General features: G+C 42.2%; 1 protein-coding gene across 3 annotated transcripts in view; it reads left to right on the plus strand.

Annotated features, from left to right (window-relative positions):
- The first annotated feature begins 4,283 nt into the window (after nucleotides 1–4,283).
- UHRF2 (ubiquitin like with PHD and ring finger domains 2) overlaps nucleotides 4,284–16,697 on the plus strand; it is a 105,930-nt gene continuing 93,516 nt past the window's right edge. For all 3 annotated transcript variants that reach the window (XM_032291092.1, XM_032291093.1, XM_032291094.1), the window contains exons 1-2: nucleotides 4,284–5,082; nucleotides 12,243–12,473. In XM_032291092.1, the coding sequence (XP_032146983.1) occupies nucleotides 4,930–5,082; nucleotides 12,243–12,473 (384 nt within the window). In that variant the 5' untranslated portion in view covers nucleotides 4,284–4,929. The remainder of the gene's footprint in view (nucleotides 5,083–12,242; nucleotides 12,474–16,697) is intronic.

Consider the following 16,697-nt stretch of genomic DNA (forward strand, 5'->3'; position numbering starts at 1 on the left):
GTGACTTCTTGCTGGTTTGGTCTGGTCTGCTGGGGGTTAGTACAGGATCAGTCTAATAAATTTTGTTGTTTTGTTTTGTTTTTGAGACAAAGTCTCACTCTGTTGCCCTGGCTGGAGTGCAGTAACATGATCTCAGCTCACTGCAACCTCTGCCTCGCGGGTTCAAGGGACTCTCCTGCCTCAGCCTCCAGAGTATCTGGGATTACAGGCACATGCCACCATGCCTAGCTAATTTTCGTATTTTTAGTGAAGACAGGGTTTCATCATGTTGGCCAGGCCACTTGAACTCCTAACCTCAAGTGGTCCTCCCACCTCAGCCTCCCAAAATGGTGGGATTACAGGTGTGAACCACCGGCGCCAGACCCTCATAAATTTTGTTAAACACTCTTGTCAGTGGAAGAAATAACTAATTGGTTCAAAGACTCCCAGAAAGTTTCGGCTATTGAAAGGACAAATTGCAGAAGACAGGCAAATTGCAGAGGAAGGCATAAGATTGAAAATGGGGATACATTACAAGTTTTTAGTGAGAATCCCAGGTCCCCACTCCTCACCTGAGCTATCAGGTTGTCCAAAGAACCAGGACTCTTGGACTCTAGGACTGCAAAGAACTCTTGGACTCTAGGACTGCAAACAGGTAGAGAGTGGCCCTGGAGAAGACAAAGGAAGACATCCAACATAAAAGGGCAGATGAAAAGGTATTAATCATAGCTTCAGAGGATAGCTTGTAATTCATTTTAAAAAAAAATAAATTACTGCCTTTGGGACAGTAGTTGAGAAACAAGACATTCTGAAGTATAAGATTAGGGAATTTGTTCTACAATCAGCCTTTTTCTGTTTAGCCTCTTGACTTGAACAAATATTGGACCATGACTGATGGTATAAACTTCAGTATTTGCTTTTCATCCATGTAAATAATTTCTCTTTATTTTTCCCTGTTCATAGCCAAATGGTTTTAGCTACACACTTGGTAGTAAGGCGTGATGTGCCAAAACTGTCTTGGCCAGGCACAGTGGCTCATTCCTGTAATCCCAACATTTTGGGAGGCTGAGCTGGGTGGATCCTTGGAGGCCAGGAGTTCGAGACCAGCCTGACCAACATGGTGAAACCCCCGTCTCTATTAAAAATACAAAAATTAGCCAGGCATGGTGTTGTATGCCTGTAATCACAGTTACTTGGGAAGGCTGAGGCATAAGAATCACTTGAACCTGGGAAGCAGAGGTTGCAGTGAGCCAAGATTGCACCACTGCACTCCAGCCTGGGCAAGAGTGAGATTCCATCGCAAAAAGTAAAAACAAAAACAAAAAAACAAAAAAAACTGTCTAATATTGTGGTTTTTGTCAGAGAACTGGCTTTTTTCACAACTGGGCAAATGCCTAAGCACACAACAGTATTGTACGCAAAGACAGAAAACAGTACACAGCAAGATATGGAGAAGCACAGGGAGGGTGTATTTTATTACATATAGAATCATTACTTGCAATTTTTTGTATATACCCTAAGTTGCCTACTGCACACATAGATTTATGTTTCCAGATGTAATTCATTTAGTCTGCGGGACAAATATATCATTTTTGAGTCCTACATGGATCTATACACAAATCCTATGCAATCTCAGTAGGTGCCTAATTTTGACAGTAGCCTTCCCACACCCCTGTACCCCACCAGAGTTTTCCATTAAAGCTCCAACACATTAAGAAAGATAAATCTCATGAGTGTGTGCAGGAGGTCTTAACAAGTCCCTCTTTAAGAACGTTCCTATTTCAAACGTCTATTTCCAGTGGTCAGTTAGACATCTCCAGCTAGACAGATGCTATATTTTAGATGCATTTCAAATGCAACACAGCTCGTTTGGAACTCATTGCATTTTCCCAACTTGCCTCCTCTTCAAGTTCAGAGCATCACCATCTGCCCAAGCCATCAATTTAAATCTCCTAAACTAGAAACTTGGGACCTATTCTCAACGTTCCATTTTCCTCATCCTTCATAGCCACAATCCTACAAGTTTTATAGGATTAATTTTCTGGAATACATTTTCTCCTCTCCTACTTACCACTACTAATTTCAATAAAACTCTCACAATTGCCTCTTCCCTAAACTTTCTGACAGTAAGTTCTTGTCATCTCACTCTCCCTTACCTTTTTTCTAAGGCATCTGTCCAGATTCCTTTTGCTATTATTCCAAATCCATATTAATAGAACCATCTACTCCTTAAAAATGTTAGTTTTTCCCTGGGGCCCACAAAAATCATCTGCTTTGAAAGTTAATTTTCACACACTGCCCTACTCTATTTAGTCAATCATTCTCTACTTTTTGTCTATGTTTAAGCACTCTTTCCTCTTTGGGCATACTCCGTTTATCTAAATCTCCATAACAACGGCACTAAAATAATTTATTGTGTACTACTAAGGGACAGTATGCAAACACTTTACATTCATTAGGTATTTCAAGCACCATTTTACACTGAGGAAATTGAGGAAGTAATTTGTACAAGATCACATTTTAAGCAAGCAGTAAAACTGGGATTACAATTCTGGTCTATCTCAATCCAAGAACTGAATATTTAAATGCTGCCTGCTACTGCCATGTATCACATAACTCGTGTCAAGTTGTACAGCTACCTTTAAGCTTCCAGGTCATTCTCGTTCCCCTTTTCTCAACTCTAATCATGGTTTGTGGCAACATCAGAGTGTTTAATACTAAATTATTCTTTAATGTTTTATTTTTGTTAAATCTTATCTCAACTAGATTGTATTTTTTGTGTGTGTGAGAAGGAACTTAAAAAAAAAAATCTTAACGTAACTCCACAAGGCCATAGCATAATTTTATATTAGTAAGTAGTTTTGCCTTATTGGGGTAGGTAGTAAGTGTGCTTTAGGCAAATTTAGTTGGTGCAAAAATAATTGAGGTTTTTACCGTTGAAAGCAATGACAAACCGCAATTACTTTTGCACCAACTTCAATATCTCATTTACTTAAGTAATAATTACTCAATATTTGCTTCAATTAAAATAGGAGCAGGCAAGTGAATTATATTTAGAGGTTCTAGGTGACTGAAATATTCACAGGGGCAGAAACCCAAAATACCTATGTGCAGTTCATTTTTTCTGTCTCTCCTGTGTTGGGCCATCTTTTCTTTTCTTTTTTTTGGTCGGGGGACGGAGTCTCACTCTATCGCCCAGACTGGAGTGCAATGGCGTGATCTCCGCTCACTGCAGACTCCGCCTCCCGGATTCAAGCGATTCTCCTGTCTCAGCCTCCAAAGTAGCTGGAACTACAGGCACCCGCCATCATGCCCGGCGATAGTTTTCTTGTATTTTTAGTAGGGGTTTCATCATGTTGGCCAGGCTGGTCTGGATCTCCTGACCTCAAGTGATGCACCCGCCTCGGCCTCTCAAAGCTGGGATTACAGGCCTTAGCCACTGCGCCCGGCCCTTTCCTTCTTTTGAATAATACATTACTGGCCTTGTCTATGCTTGTAATTATTTTAGCTGTTCGTTAGCTTATTACAAAAATGATACTCTACCTTTATGGGAATAATTAGCACCAATCTGAATATTCAAGTTACCAATTTTGGCAAATACGAAGTCCAAGTTGTCTTGCTTTATTTCCTTTTACGTGCTCTCTTTCTTCTGGAGAAGAAATATTTTCTTTTAAAATAAGCCCACTCACCCCCACCTCCTTGACTCAGCTGTAGCAGGGAAGGATTAAGTGTGGGCGGGTAAGCCCTGTTAGATAGCGCTGCCTTAGGCCCACTTCTGAGAATTTAATCCTAGTAGGGTCTTTGGAGTTCTTCGGAGGCGTGTAGCTCTGCATTATTTAAAACTGTTTTCTGCACACTCGGAATCCCTTAGGCCAAAGGCCCCCCTAACGCGGAAGGTCTACGAACGGCAATGTCCGGAGCTAGGGAGTGGCCTTTCCCGCAGCTGCCCCGGCTCCTCCAAGGCCGGAGGGCCGGCTGAGAGCGCGGCGGGCTGGAGAAGGCAATCCCAGAGGGACCCACACGGCCTGCGGATGGGCCTGGGGCTGCCGCCTCCGCCAGGCGACGGGAAACCTTCGGAAGCGGGTTTCCGCGAAAAAGCAGCATTGCGGCCAGGCGGGAAACGTGTTCGCAGGGCAGGAGGGACCCCGGGGCCTTTCCGGGGCGACCGGACCCGCCAGCCGGCGTGGCGGGAGCTTTCCAGTTGAGCGCGGTAGAGCGTGCACATTTCCTTCAGTTCTTTCTCAGAAGTTTAGGCCACACCCGCCCGTGCCCCCTTTCCAGGATCATACAAGGGCACATCAGGGTTTCTTATTTTTGGTGTGTTTTTGAGGCAAAGAACCATATCCGCTAGGCCCGAGGAGTCACCCGCCCCCTCAGCCCTGAAACCAGGCCTCAAAGCTGCAGCCGGTGTAGGCAGCCGCGCAACCGTCCGAAACCCAAAGGCTAGAAGGCGCGCCCAGGGGCCAGGTGCAAGCAGCGGGGCAAGTAACGGCTTTTGATAGCCCCGCCCCTCCGACCCGCCCTCTCCGCGCCAGCCCTTTTTCTTTTCCTTGGGTCTGTAACCGTCTCCCGGGCCGCTTCCTCTTTAAGGCGGAGCCCGGCGTGGATCTCGCGAGATCTGGCTTGGCGCCGTGACCTCCATGTGGGAGCTCCAGCTCTATAAGTAAACACTCTGCGCGGCGCAGACATGGCCTCTTTCTATTTTTGAGGCGGTGGCTGCGGCAGCTTCTCAGAGTGGTTCCGGTGGTCTCTCCTTAGCTCGGCTGGTCGGGCGTGCGGGTGAGAGTCTCCGCCGCTTCTCGGGCCCGGCGTCCGGTCGGTCCAGTGTGCGCGCTCGCCCGCCTGCCGCGGAGGGCCCGAGCCGCAGGGGAAGCGGCGCGGGCCGGGCGGGGCGCGCTGCCCCGAGCGCAGGGGGAGACAAAGGGGATCGGCTCCTCTACCGGCACCAAGATGTGGATCCAGGTTCGCACCATCGATGGCTCCAAGACGTGCACTATTGAGGACGTGTCCCGCAAAGCCACGATTGAGGAGCTGCGTGAGCGGGTGTGGGCGCTGTTCGACGTGCGGCCCGAGTGCCAGCGCCTCTTCTACAGGGGCAAGCAGGTGAGATGCGTCCTCCGCGCTCCTCGGGAAGCCGGGGACCGGAGCAGCTGAGCTTCTCTGGACCGGCAGGTCCGAGGGCTCGGTGCGCGGAGCGCGCGCGGGGCTCACCTGGCTGCGCTGCTGCTGGGCAGCCCCCGCGAGGCGCAGGGTGCGGGGCCCAGTCTCACTGGGTGTCGGGGAGTGGGTCCCTGCCAGCCCCAATTGCAAGTGCGCTCCGCGGGGTCGAAGGTGAGGGCGTCGGGAGCGCAAATCTCTTGCGGTTTGTTTTTGGTAGGACAGCGACCGTAGGCACTGGGCTCTCGGGTCCCTCGCTTCCCGCGCTCGGCGGGGCCTGGGAGGGCAGCGGATTCTGGCGGCCATGCCACCGCGCGGGAGACTGGGAGAGCTGGCCCCTCCGGCTCCTAGCTGTGCTGACCCGGCTGAGCGTTCGCCTCGCTTCCGTGGCTCTTCCGCGTCTTCGGCTCTGAAATAGGGGAAACTCAGGAATTGAGCTCTCAAGAAAAAGAACCCTAGCTCTGCTTCCTGACTGTGGAAGGATTCGCGCACACTGAAAGGGTTTTCAGAACTTCTCGTCCCTCTCCCTCTTCTCTTCTCCTAGGTTTGGAATGTCTCGAGGGAGGTTAGCGACCTGGGCTTGAAGAAGCGGTCGGTGTAACCGGGGACCAGGTTCACGATTGCCCAATAAAGGCCAGAGTTTTTAATTCCCAGAGTGAAAAGGAGTTCAAGACTGTTTTGCTCTTATAACTTCTCGCCTTCTAATCCTCATCTCTTTCACCCTTTTAGTACAGCACTGCAGCATAGCCAGCGGTGCATACTTGAAGACTCTTTTTGGCCATCTCTGGCATTTTCACGGTATGACCGTCATCTGGCCGGTCTGATTTTTTTCCCCCTATTCCACAAGTCTCTCAGTCTGTACCTAGATATTCAGACCCATCATATTTTTCTTTGCCTTCATGTTTTTAATACACAAAAAAGTTGGCATTCTGAGTTGATAGACCACATTTTGGCTCCATTCCTGTGGTTTGGAATAAATGTAGCTCTTTGATTCGATAGAAATAGCCTACAGTTGCAAACTACTTAAAAGGAATATTTTCCTTCCCTTCACAGGCTTAGTCTTCGAAGACTGTCCAGGAATTTCACAGTAACAAATTACACTTGGGGAAAGAGAGAGAAATTACACTTGGGGAAAGAGAGAGCTTCTCCCCCCCTTCTTTAAAATAATGTTACAGCACTTTGGATTGGTGTTTGCAGCCAGTTTTATACTGACTTCTTAGTGTTTGACTTGTAAAAAATATATTAGTTGTAAGCTTTGCTTTTGAAATAATTGTACACTACATAGGTTTGTTTTGCTGTGCCTCAAGTGGCTGATACCGTTTCCTTTTGATCATAAGTGAAAATGCATATAATCAAGTCTTTTGTATTTTGTTTTTTAGCTAACCGACAAACAGTACCTGAATTCCTAGGACACTGGTGATTTCAGCATCAGATAGAAATGAAGGATGTTCCTGGGCAATACCCCTAAAATCTTTTTTTATCAAATATTTTTAAATAATTATCTAATACGAGATTGGGTTAAATTCAAGGAAACAAAGTAGACTTTGAGTAAACCAGGAAGCTCATTCCAGATTCCAGGGAAAACTGAGGATAACAACCTTACGCTTCCTCCTCATAGTCGATAATTCACTACTTTGGTTTCTTCAGCCCAGTGATAAACCAGTAGGGATGAGAAATAGACCTTTCATGCCAGCCATTAACTTGGAGACAGAAAAGAAAGGTCATTTGTACCAGCTGTGTTCACTTCCTTATGAGCTGACCAGTAACTATGGCAATGAGGGTTATCTTTATTGGTCTTTGGAGCGCCACAGATGAGGTCGCCTGCCTGTAGCAGGTAGCTACTAGATTGGTATCACAGACAGTCCCCATCCTGTAAAATACCATGTCCTCATTGGTATTTAAAAATACCATGTCCTCATTGGAAAAAGGTACCCCTTCTTCAAAATGCTTTACTGCCACTTAGTGAAAAATGTCATAAATTGTAGACACGACATTTATTTTTGTTTGAGTACTGCCCCCCGCCCCATGCCCCATTCGTAAATTAGGTTGCTGCTTTTAATCTTTGGTATACATCAGAATCGCTTGTGGATATTTATTATAGATGGTCATTTGACGCCAGAACTGCAAGTACTTGAATTGACAACTAATGAAGTGTTACCAGAATCCCGTGGGAGATTCTGGTAACACCTGAGTAGTTGTTAATTCAACTACTTGCAATTTAGAAAATGAATGTTGAAAGATGGTCTCCTGCTGGTCTCTCACTATTCAAAGTATGGTCCCTGGATTCTCAGGACCAGCAGCATTAGCTTTACCTAGATTCCTCACGCCAGACCTACTGAAGCAGAATCTGTATTTTAATGAGATTCCCAGGTGATCTGTATGTAAATGAAGGTGGAGAATCAGTGTTAATCGACTCCACGTTTGGTTTTTTTTTTTTTTTTTTTTTTTTTTGGGCGGGGTGGAGGGGGGCGGACAGAGTCTTGCTGTCTCAGGGCTGGAGTGCAGTGGCCCCATCTTGGCTCACTGCATCCTCCTTCTCCCTGATTGAAGCAATTACTATCCTGTCTCAGCCTCTGGAGTAGCTGGGACTACAGGTGGGCGCCACCATGCCCTGCTAAGTTTTTGTATTTTAGTAGAGATGGGATTTTACCATGTTGGGCAGGATGGTATCTCCTGACCTGGTGATCCACTCACCTCCACCTCTAAAAGTGCTGGGATTACAGGTGTGAGCCACCTTGCCCAGTCTTGACTCCACTTTTGAGAGTCAAAATAGAGACCTCCAATTCAGGGTTGTATGTAAGTTCTGGTTAGAATAGGGTAACATGTGGTGAACATTCTTATCTGGGAAGTTCAGTTTGAGGCACGCTGAGGATTGGGTCTTTTTAAGGAAGAGTTATTATGTTGGTGGATCTCTAAATCTTTTGAGAATCCAGAGTTTTTCCTGTTTTAAAGGATTCCGCCTCCTCTCCTGTCATTCTTTCACTCCTTACCACTATAAAGATGACCTTAAAATAGATTACAATGTGGGTCATGAACCATAGTTGGAAGAAGTTGCCCCTCCTCCTTGGTTTTCACACAGTATAAAAGTACTTGCTATTTAAAGGAATATCTATATGTTACATATGATGTGTATATAACATATATATAATATGTGATAAATATATGAATGTTACGCCCTTCACTGGCATCCCTAGTCAGTAGTTGCTTGGGAATGACTTCCCCACTCCCCTCTCATCCACTTCCACTTGGTATGTACTTTCTAGTATTCCCTTGCATCATTGTTGCAGTTCTTGTTACCTGGAATTTCTGCTTTCTGACCCAGTAAAAATTCAGAAGTGTGGTCTCACAAAAAATGCTTAACCGGTTATTTCTAATTCTTTAGTATTGTAAATCCTGCATCTCCATCTTCGAGTATGGCAGCTCTCAAACATTTACTTCTGAAACATTGATGGACCTAAGCTACGTGCTTTTGACACGTAGATGTTTGTTATTTCAAAATGACCCCTTCCTTTTTTCCGTACTGGGAGCATAATTTGAGTGTCAGAGATAACTTTCAATCTTTACTTTCATTAAATATGGAAGAGGTTCAGTACTTTTAAAGTAAATCATCTCAACACTTCACTGCTCTTCATAATATGGGAAGCTTTGTGGAATAAAGCTGTGTGGAACGTGTTAATGCAGTAGGTAACAATCACTATTGTAGGAAGACTGGAGGAGGAGTACCCATGAAATAGGGAAGGAGTGGAACTGAGTTTAAAAAACCTGTCATAGCAAGTATGAGGTAAGGTGGTTATATTTTACTGTGGATATAACTTAATATAGGGCCTCATGCCTTGCTTGAAATGCTTAGACATTTGCTTAGACATATGCTCTGACTTACGACATTTTTCCTGTCAAATCAAGTTTTTAAAAGTACCACTTGAAACAGCTTGTATTTACTCCTGACAGTCACTTAGTAGAATCCAACCAGGAGTTGAATGTAGAAATAACCCCAACATCCCTCTGACTCTGGTTCCTCAAACTTCAGTGGAAAAATGTTCTTTCAGTTTCCAATAGTTTTATCACTTTAATTGCTATCTTCATTTTTGGAAATATCCTACTAGTTAATTTGCATGTTTTATATTGTTAGAGTTTATTATCTTTGAATACTTTCTTTTAAAAATAGTCATAATGTCTATCAGTTGTATCTTATGCTTTTTCAGCTCCTCCAGAATTAGGTATTTTGTTTGGGTTTTTTTGTGGGGGCTGTTGGAGAATGTCAAAATGATGGTGTGAATGCAGTGTTTGCTCCTTGAGTTTTTTGAGTTTTTTTCCTCCACCACAGGAGTTAAAGACTAGAGGGTGTTCTTTTTTTGTTTTTAATCAAGGAAGCAATATTCACATCCCTATCTTTATTAGGGCTTATTTGCCTACCGATTTGGGATACTACTTAGGCTTATTTAGAGTAAGCATGCTAATTTGTGAGGTGGTATATAAGTTAATTCCCTGACTAAGAAATTTTTGAAATTCTTGATACCTTGTTCTATTTGACAAACGTGAATACTTGCAGTGTTTGAGGTAGTGCTTGTTGGGTTCTTGGACCGCCCAAATTCAAATAACTGATCTGGTAGATTAAAAGTTTTAAAAAAATTCAGGATATACTTTTATTTCCTTTTGGTTGACTTCTCAAATATGGTCTTAATATGTTAGAGTTGTGTGTGTTGAAAAGTAATCCATCCTGGCATTACATCTTTTGTATTTTTGGTGCAAACGGGGTTTCACGTGAAACCTGTTTGCATTAAAATTACAAAAAATTAGCTGGGCACGGTGGAGTGGGCCTGTAGTCCCAGCTACTCCGGGAGGCTGAAGCAGGAGAATCACTTGAACCTGGGAGGTGGAGGTTGCAGTAAGCCGAGATCACACCACTGCACTCCAGCTTGGGTGACAGCGAGACTTGGTCTAAAAGATGAAAAAAAGAAGTTATACATACGAAGAGTAGAAAATGAGCAATTTAAATATTACGTTTCTGGGAAAATGATAGTTCTGGCCTGAAAGGAGTTGAGTTTTTTCTTTCATTGTATCATAGTGAAATTGCCAACTGAACTTTAGATAAAGAAACAAAATGGAGACTTAGGTTCCTAGGGCTTCTGTACTAATGTATCAAAACCTAGATGGCATAAACAATAGAAATTTACTGTCTCACAGTTCTGCAGGCTAGAATGCAAGGTGTCAGCAGGGCCATCCTCTGATAGCTCTGTTGGTGGGATCCTTCTTTACACTTTGCTGGAAATCTTGTTCCCTGACTTGTTGATACATCATTCCAGTCACATGATTGCCTTTTTCCTTCCTGCTGCTGCTTTCTGAATGTCCCTCCCCCACTTTTTTTTTGAGATAGAATTTCACTCTTGTTGCCAGGGCTGGCGTGCAGTGGCACACTGGCTCACCGAGACCTCTACCTCCCAGTTTCAAGTGATTCTCCTGCCTCAGCCTCCCAAGTAGCTAGATTACAGGTTAGCTGGGATTACAGGTGCCCGCTACCACACCTGGCTTATTTTGTATTTTTAGTAGAGATGGGGTTTCTACGTGTTCGTCAGGCTGGTCTTGAACTCCTGACCTCAGGTGATCTGCCCTCTTTGGCCTCACGAAGTACTGGGATTACAGGTGTGAGCCGCCATGGCCAGCTGACTTAATATCTTTTTTTAAACAGTGAGACACGGCCGGGCACAGTGGCTCACGTCTTTAATCTCAGCACTTTGGGAGGCCTAGGTAAGCAGATCACAAGATCAAGAGATTTAGACCATCCTAGCTAACATGTTGAAACCCCGTCTCTACTGAAGATACAAACATTAGCTGGACACGGTGGTAGTCTGTAGTCCCAGCTACTCAGGAGGCTGAGGCAGGAGAATTGCTTGAATCTGGGAGGCAGTGATTCAAGCAATTGAATCTAGGAGGTTGCAGTGAGCTGAGATTACACCGCTGCACTACAGCCTGGGCGACAGAGCAAGACTCCGTCTCACAAAAAAAAAAAGTGAAACACTGAGCTGATGACTTTTAATGTCTTTATGAACATAAGGTTATAAAGCAACTTTGAAAATTCACCTTTCTCGGCCGGGCGTGGTGGCTCACGCCTGTAATCCCAGTACTTTGGGAGGCCGAGGCGGGTGGATCACGAGGTCAAGAGATCGAGACCATCCTGGTCAACATGGTGAAACCCCATCTCTACTAAAAATACAAAAAATCAGCTGGGCATGGTGGCGCATGCCTGTAATCCCAGTTACTCAGGAGGCTGAGGCAGGAGAATTGCCTGAACCTGGGACGCGGAGGTTGCGGTGAGCCGAGATCGCGCCATTGCACTCCAGCCTGGGTAACAAGAGTGAAACTCCGTCTCAAAAAAAAAAAAAAAAAGAAAAAAAGAAAATTCACCTTTCTTGAGGTTGATTCAGGCACTGATTAAAAATAAAACTTGAGAAATTAAATCTAGTTTAGCGTTTTTCTGTGTAGTTCATAAGGTTACAGCACAATGAGACATTTTGGTTTTATTTATTTTTGAGACAGGGTTCTCTGTTGCCCAGATGTGCAGTAGCATGGTAACAGCTCACTCTAGCCACAACCTCCTAGGCTGAAGTGATCCTCCCACCTCACCCTCCTGAGTAGCTGCCTGACCACAGGCATGTGCCACCACACCTAAGTTTTTTATTTTATTTGTTTATTTTTATTTTTTGTAGAGATGGAGTCTTGCTGTGTTACCCAGGCTTATCTGGAACTCCTGGGCTCAGGTGATCGTGCCACCTTGGCTTCCTAAGCTGGTCTGGAACTCCTGGGCTCAAGTGATCCTGCCACCTTGGCTTCCTAAAATGTTGGGATTATAGATGTGAGCCAGGGAGCCCGGCCTATTTTTTGTTTAAATGGCTAGCAGTGTTCTCTGTAGTTAATAAGGAGTAATTACTAAGAATTTATTGGGGTCCAGAGAAGATGCTGACATCAGAGGCCATTAACTAATAGGAATGGTTTTAAACTCACCAAATTATAGTGGTATGGATTTTAAGTTTGGCTAGGACATTTGAGCAACAGAAATGTAAGAAAATACATTTTAGAGAAGCATTTCAGTATTCTTTCTTTTTTTCTAGTTGGAAAATGGATATACCTTATTTGACTATGATGTTGGACTGAATGATATAATTCAGCTGCTAGTTCGCCCAGACCTTGATCATCTTCCTGGCACATCTACACAGACTGAGGCAAAACCCTGTTCTAATAGTTCGCCTAAAGTAAAGAAAGCTCTGAGGGTCGGATCTTCCAGTCAGCCATCTACGTCAGCTCGTGCCCGTCTTATTGATCCTGGCTTTGGAATATATAAGGTATGTTGTTTTCTTCAGGCTTATTGTTGTGAGACTACAAATAAATCTCTTTTCTGCTCATGGTGTTGTGAATAAGTAAATATTGATTGCCATTTGAAAATAAAGATTGGGATGTTAATATTGTAACCTTTTTTTTTTTTTTTTTTTTTTTTGAGACAGAGTCTGGCTCTGTCGCCAGGTGCCAGGCTGGATTGCAGTGGTTCGATCTCGGCTCACTGCAACCTCCGCCTTCTGGGATCAGGCAGTTCTCCTGCCTCAGCCTCCCGAGTAGCTGGGACTACGGGCGCACGCCACCACCCGCAGCTAGTTTTTGTATTTTTTAGTAGAGACAGGGTTTCACCATGTTATTCAGGATGGTCTCGATCTCCTGACCCCGTGATCCACACGCCTCAGCCTGCCAAATGCTGGGATTACAGGTGTAAGCCACTACACCCAGCCAATATCGTAACTTTTAAAAGTAGTCTTTTTGAAATTGCTATGAAATACATAAATGAGTGAAGATGTATACCTACAGTTTAAAGATCAATAAAGGAGACACTTGTGTAATTGCACTAAGGTTAAGAAGTAGAATGATTAAAATAACCTTTTTAAAGCCTCCTGTGTGTCCCTATCAGAACATTTCTCCCGCTATCTCCTTAAGAGGTAAACTACTTGTTCTGATCTTTATGCTTATTTTGTTTTTCTTTAGTTTTGTTACTTGTCTGTGATTCTCTAGGCAGTATGTTTTGTCTATATTTGAATCTATTTTTCTCAACATTGAAAGATTCTCTGCATATAGCTGTTTTATTCCTTTTCACTATTATATCATTCCATTCTATTAACATACCATGGTATACTTATCTAATCCATAATTCATACATACTTGGGCAGTTTACAGTTTCAGCTGTTTTAAACAGTGCTGTTTATAATCTTCTGTTATCCTGGTACATATGTTCAAGAACTTCTACCTAGGGAATAGAAGTGCTAGTTGTTCACCCACGGGGCACCGCTGAACTGCTATACTTTGTTCCATTGGTCTATTTGTCTATCTCTGTTCTTACACTGTTATGAATACTGTAGCCTTATAAACTGTTTTGATCTTCCTCTCCCCTATCTCCCAAATTTCTTTGCTCTTTCAGGGTCTCTTGGTTTTCTTTGCTTTTTAATATTTGCGTACAAAAACTGTAGAAATAGCTTGTCAAAGCTCTACAAATAATCTGCTGGGATTCTGTGTGGATTGCATCTATAGATCAGCTTGGAGAATCAACATCTTTACAATATCGAGTCTTTTAATTCATAAATATTAAAAGACTTGACGTCTCCATTAATTTAGATATTTTCTTTTCTTTTCTTTTTTTTTTTTTTTTTTTTTTTGAGACAGGGTTTTGCTCTGTAACCAAGGCTGTAGTGCAGTGATGTGAACACAGCTCACTGTAGCCTTTACCTGCTGGGGTCAAGTGATCTTCCTGCTCGGCCTCCCAGAGTGCTGGAATTACAGGCGTGAGCTACTGTGCCTGGCTGACATAGATCTTTGACATCTTAGTTAGTTCTCTTTATATATTTAATATTTTGCTTTATTTCTGGTAGCTTTGTTTTTGATGAAATTATGTATAGTTGTCTTCTAAAATAGTAATTTGTTTGCTGATACATAGAAATGAAATTGATTTGACATTTGTAACCAGCAACCTTTTCAAAGTCTAATAAATTGCATAGAAATAATCAAATGGCAGTTTTGCTTCATCCTTTGCTATCCTTGTAACTTTTTCTTAATTCTTATCAGTTAGGATAAATGGGTGCCTAAACAGTTTTTCAAAGCATTTAAGACCAAAAATTTAAAAATTGGTAGTTGAAGTAAATTATTCAAGATTATTCAAATGGAGATAATTTTGGATATATGGAAAAATGCCAACAGATCTATATATGTATATAGCAAGATTAAGAAGAGATATAACAGAACTATGTTCCAAAAAAGGCTTGAGTGGCTGAATTGTTTTACACCTATGAAGAGTAGATCATTATAATATTACCTAAATTGAGCCACAACATAAAGAAGGAAAACTACCTATTGCTTTATAAATTGAGTTTAATATTGCTACTAAAACATGATAAGAAGCACATCAGTATCACTAACATTGAAAGAAAACCTAAGTTCTAGTCAGCAAATATAATTATTTATAATTATATTCACTTATTTAACTTGCTTTTTTAAAAACCACAGCTGCTTATTAAAAACATATTACTTTAAGCAAATATGGTTTGTCAGGATGTGGGGAGAGTTCATTATTAGAAAATGTTTTAGTATAATTCACTGTACTAGTAAACCAAAGAGAACTTTAATTTAAAATGTTTTCTGCATTTAAATACAAATTCAAGTCATTTGTTACTTATTTTTTTTAAAAGGAAACTCCTGGTAAGAGGAACAGACAAAATAGGTTAATACTTCAAACCACATTCTACAATAGTATTCCCTTTAATGACAAGCCAGACAAGGAAGCCAATTAATGCTTCCTTATTTGACATCTATCTGGAAGTACCAGATAATGCAGTTAATCAGGAGAACAAAATAAAATGTAAATATTAGAGAAGGCAAAGTTACAGCCTATGGATACCTGGGAAAGGTGAGAAAATGTTTCAGAAAGTTATGAGCAATCAATAAAGTGGCTGTCTTCAAATTTAACGTTGAGCTACTGATAGCTCAAGGAATTTTTACATCAATTAGAACAGGAAAAAAATTTGCAATGACAAAAGGTAAAATCTGGGAATAAGTTAAGACTTACATAAATTAAAACAGTTCTGTGTAGTGGTCACGATTAAGACAATTTACAGCACTGAAAGCCAACTTGGCATTTTTTTCTGTGTTACTCATTGATTTCATCCATCTTTTAAATACCAATACTTTCTACATTTTTTTACATTATTACTTTTTTATTTGTGTTACCACCTCCATCATTATATTTAAATAAATAAACTTATTTTAGAACAGCTTTAAATTTACAGCAAAATTGAAGGTAGAGTTTCCATATACTGCACACCTAGTTTTCCCTCTTAACATCTTAAGTTAGTATATTTGTTGAAATTAATGACCCATATTTCCCTACCTTTTAGCTAATGTCCTCTTTCTGTTCCAGAATCCCGCTAGGATACTATACTGTGTTTAGTTTTCCCATCTCTTTTGACATTGGCTGTGACGGTTTCTCAGGATTTTTTTTTTCCAATTACCATGACCATTTTGAAGAGTTCTGGTCGGGTATTTTGTAATATCTCCCCATTTTAGGATTCATTTGTTTTCCTTATTTGTCTGGATTTGTTTTGCGGGGAGTAAGGCCACAGAGGTATTTTCATCACGTAACTTGGGCATATACTGTCAATATTGTAAATGTGCTAAGTATAACTTAGGTTTTACATCAATAATATTAATGCTGATGTGAACGTTAATCATCTGGCTGGGGTAGTGTTTGTCATATTTCTCCACTGTTAAATTACCCTCCACACCCTCTTCCTGTCTTTCCATACTATACTGTTTGAGAGAAAGTTATGATGTACAGTCCACACTTAAGGAGTGGGGAGTTAATGTACTTCACTGCCTTGAGGGCAGAGTATCTATAAAAATTATTTAAAATTACTTAACATGGACGATGTCTTTTGTTTACCAGTTATTTATTGAGACATTTACATCAGTATGAACTCATGCTCAAATTGTTCTGCTTTGGCTATTGGAAGCTCGTTTATTTGATGGCTGTGTCCAGTTGACATATCCCCATTATTGTGGGTTTTTTTTTTTTTTTTTTTTTTTTTTGCATTTTAGGTTATGGGGTACATGTGAAGAACATGGAAGATTGTTGCATAGGTATACACATGGCAATGTGGTTTGCTGCCTCCATCACCCCGTCACCTGTATCTGGCATTTCTCCCCATGTTATCCCTCCCCAACCCCCACTGTCCTCCCCTGTTTCCGCCCAACAGATCCCAGTGTGTGATGCTCCCCTCCCTGTGTCCATGTTCTCATTGTTCAACACCCACCTATGAGTTAGAACATGCGGTGTTTGATTTTCTGTTCTTGTGTCAGTTTGCTGAGAATGATGCTTTCCAGGTTCATCCATGTCCCCACAAAGGACAGGAACTCATGTTTTTTATGGCTGCATAGTATTCCATGGTATATATGCGCCACATTTTCTGTGTCCAGTCCCTCATCAGTGGGCATTTGGCTTGGTTCCAAGTCTTTGCTATTGTAAACAATGCTGCAAT

Source organism: Sapajus apella, unplaced genomic scaffold (genome assembly GCF_009761245.1).
Source record: "Sapajus apella isolate SASKATOON/1434 unplaced genomic scaffold, GSC_monkey_1.0 scaffold24, whole genome shotgun sequence".
NCBI classification, from domain to species: Eukaryota; Metazoa; Chordata; class Mammalia; order Primates; family Cebidae; genus Sapajus; species Sapajus apella.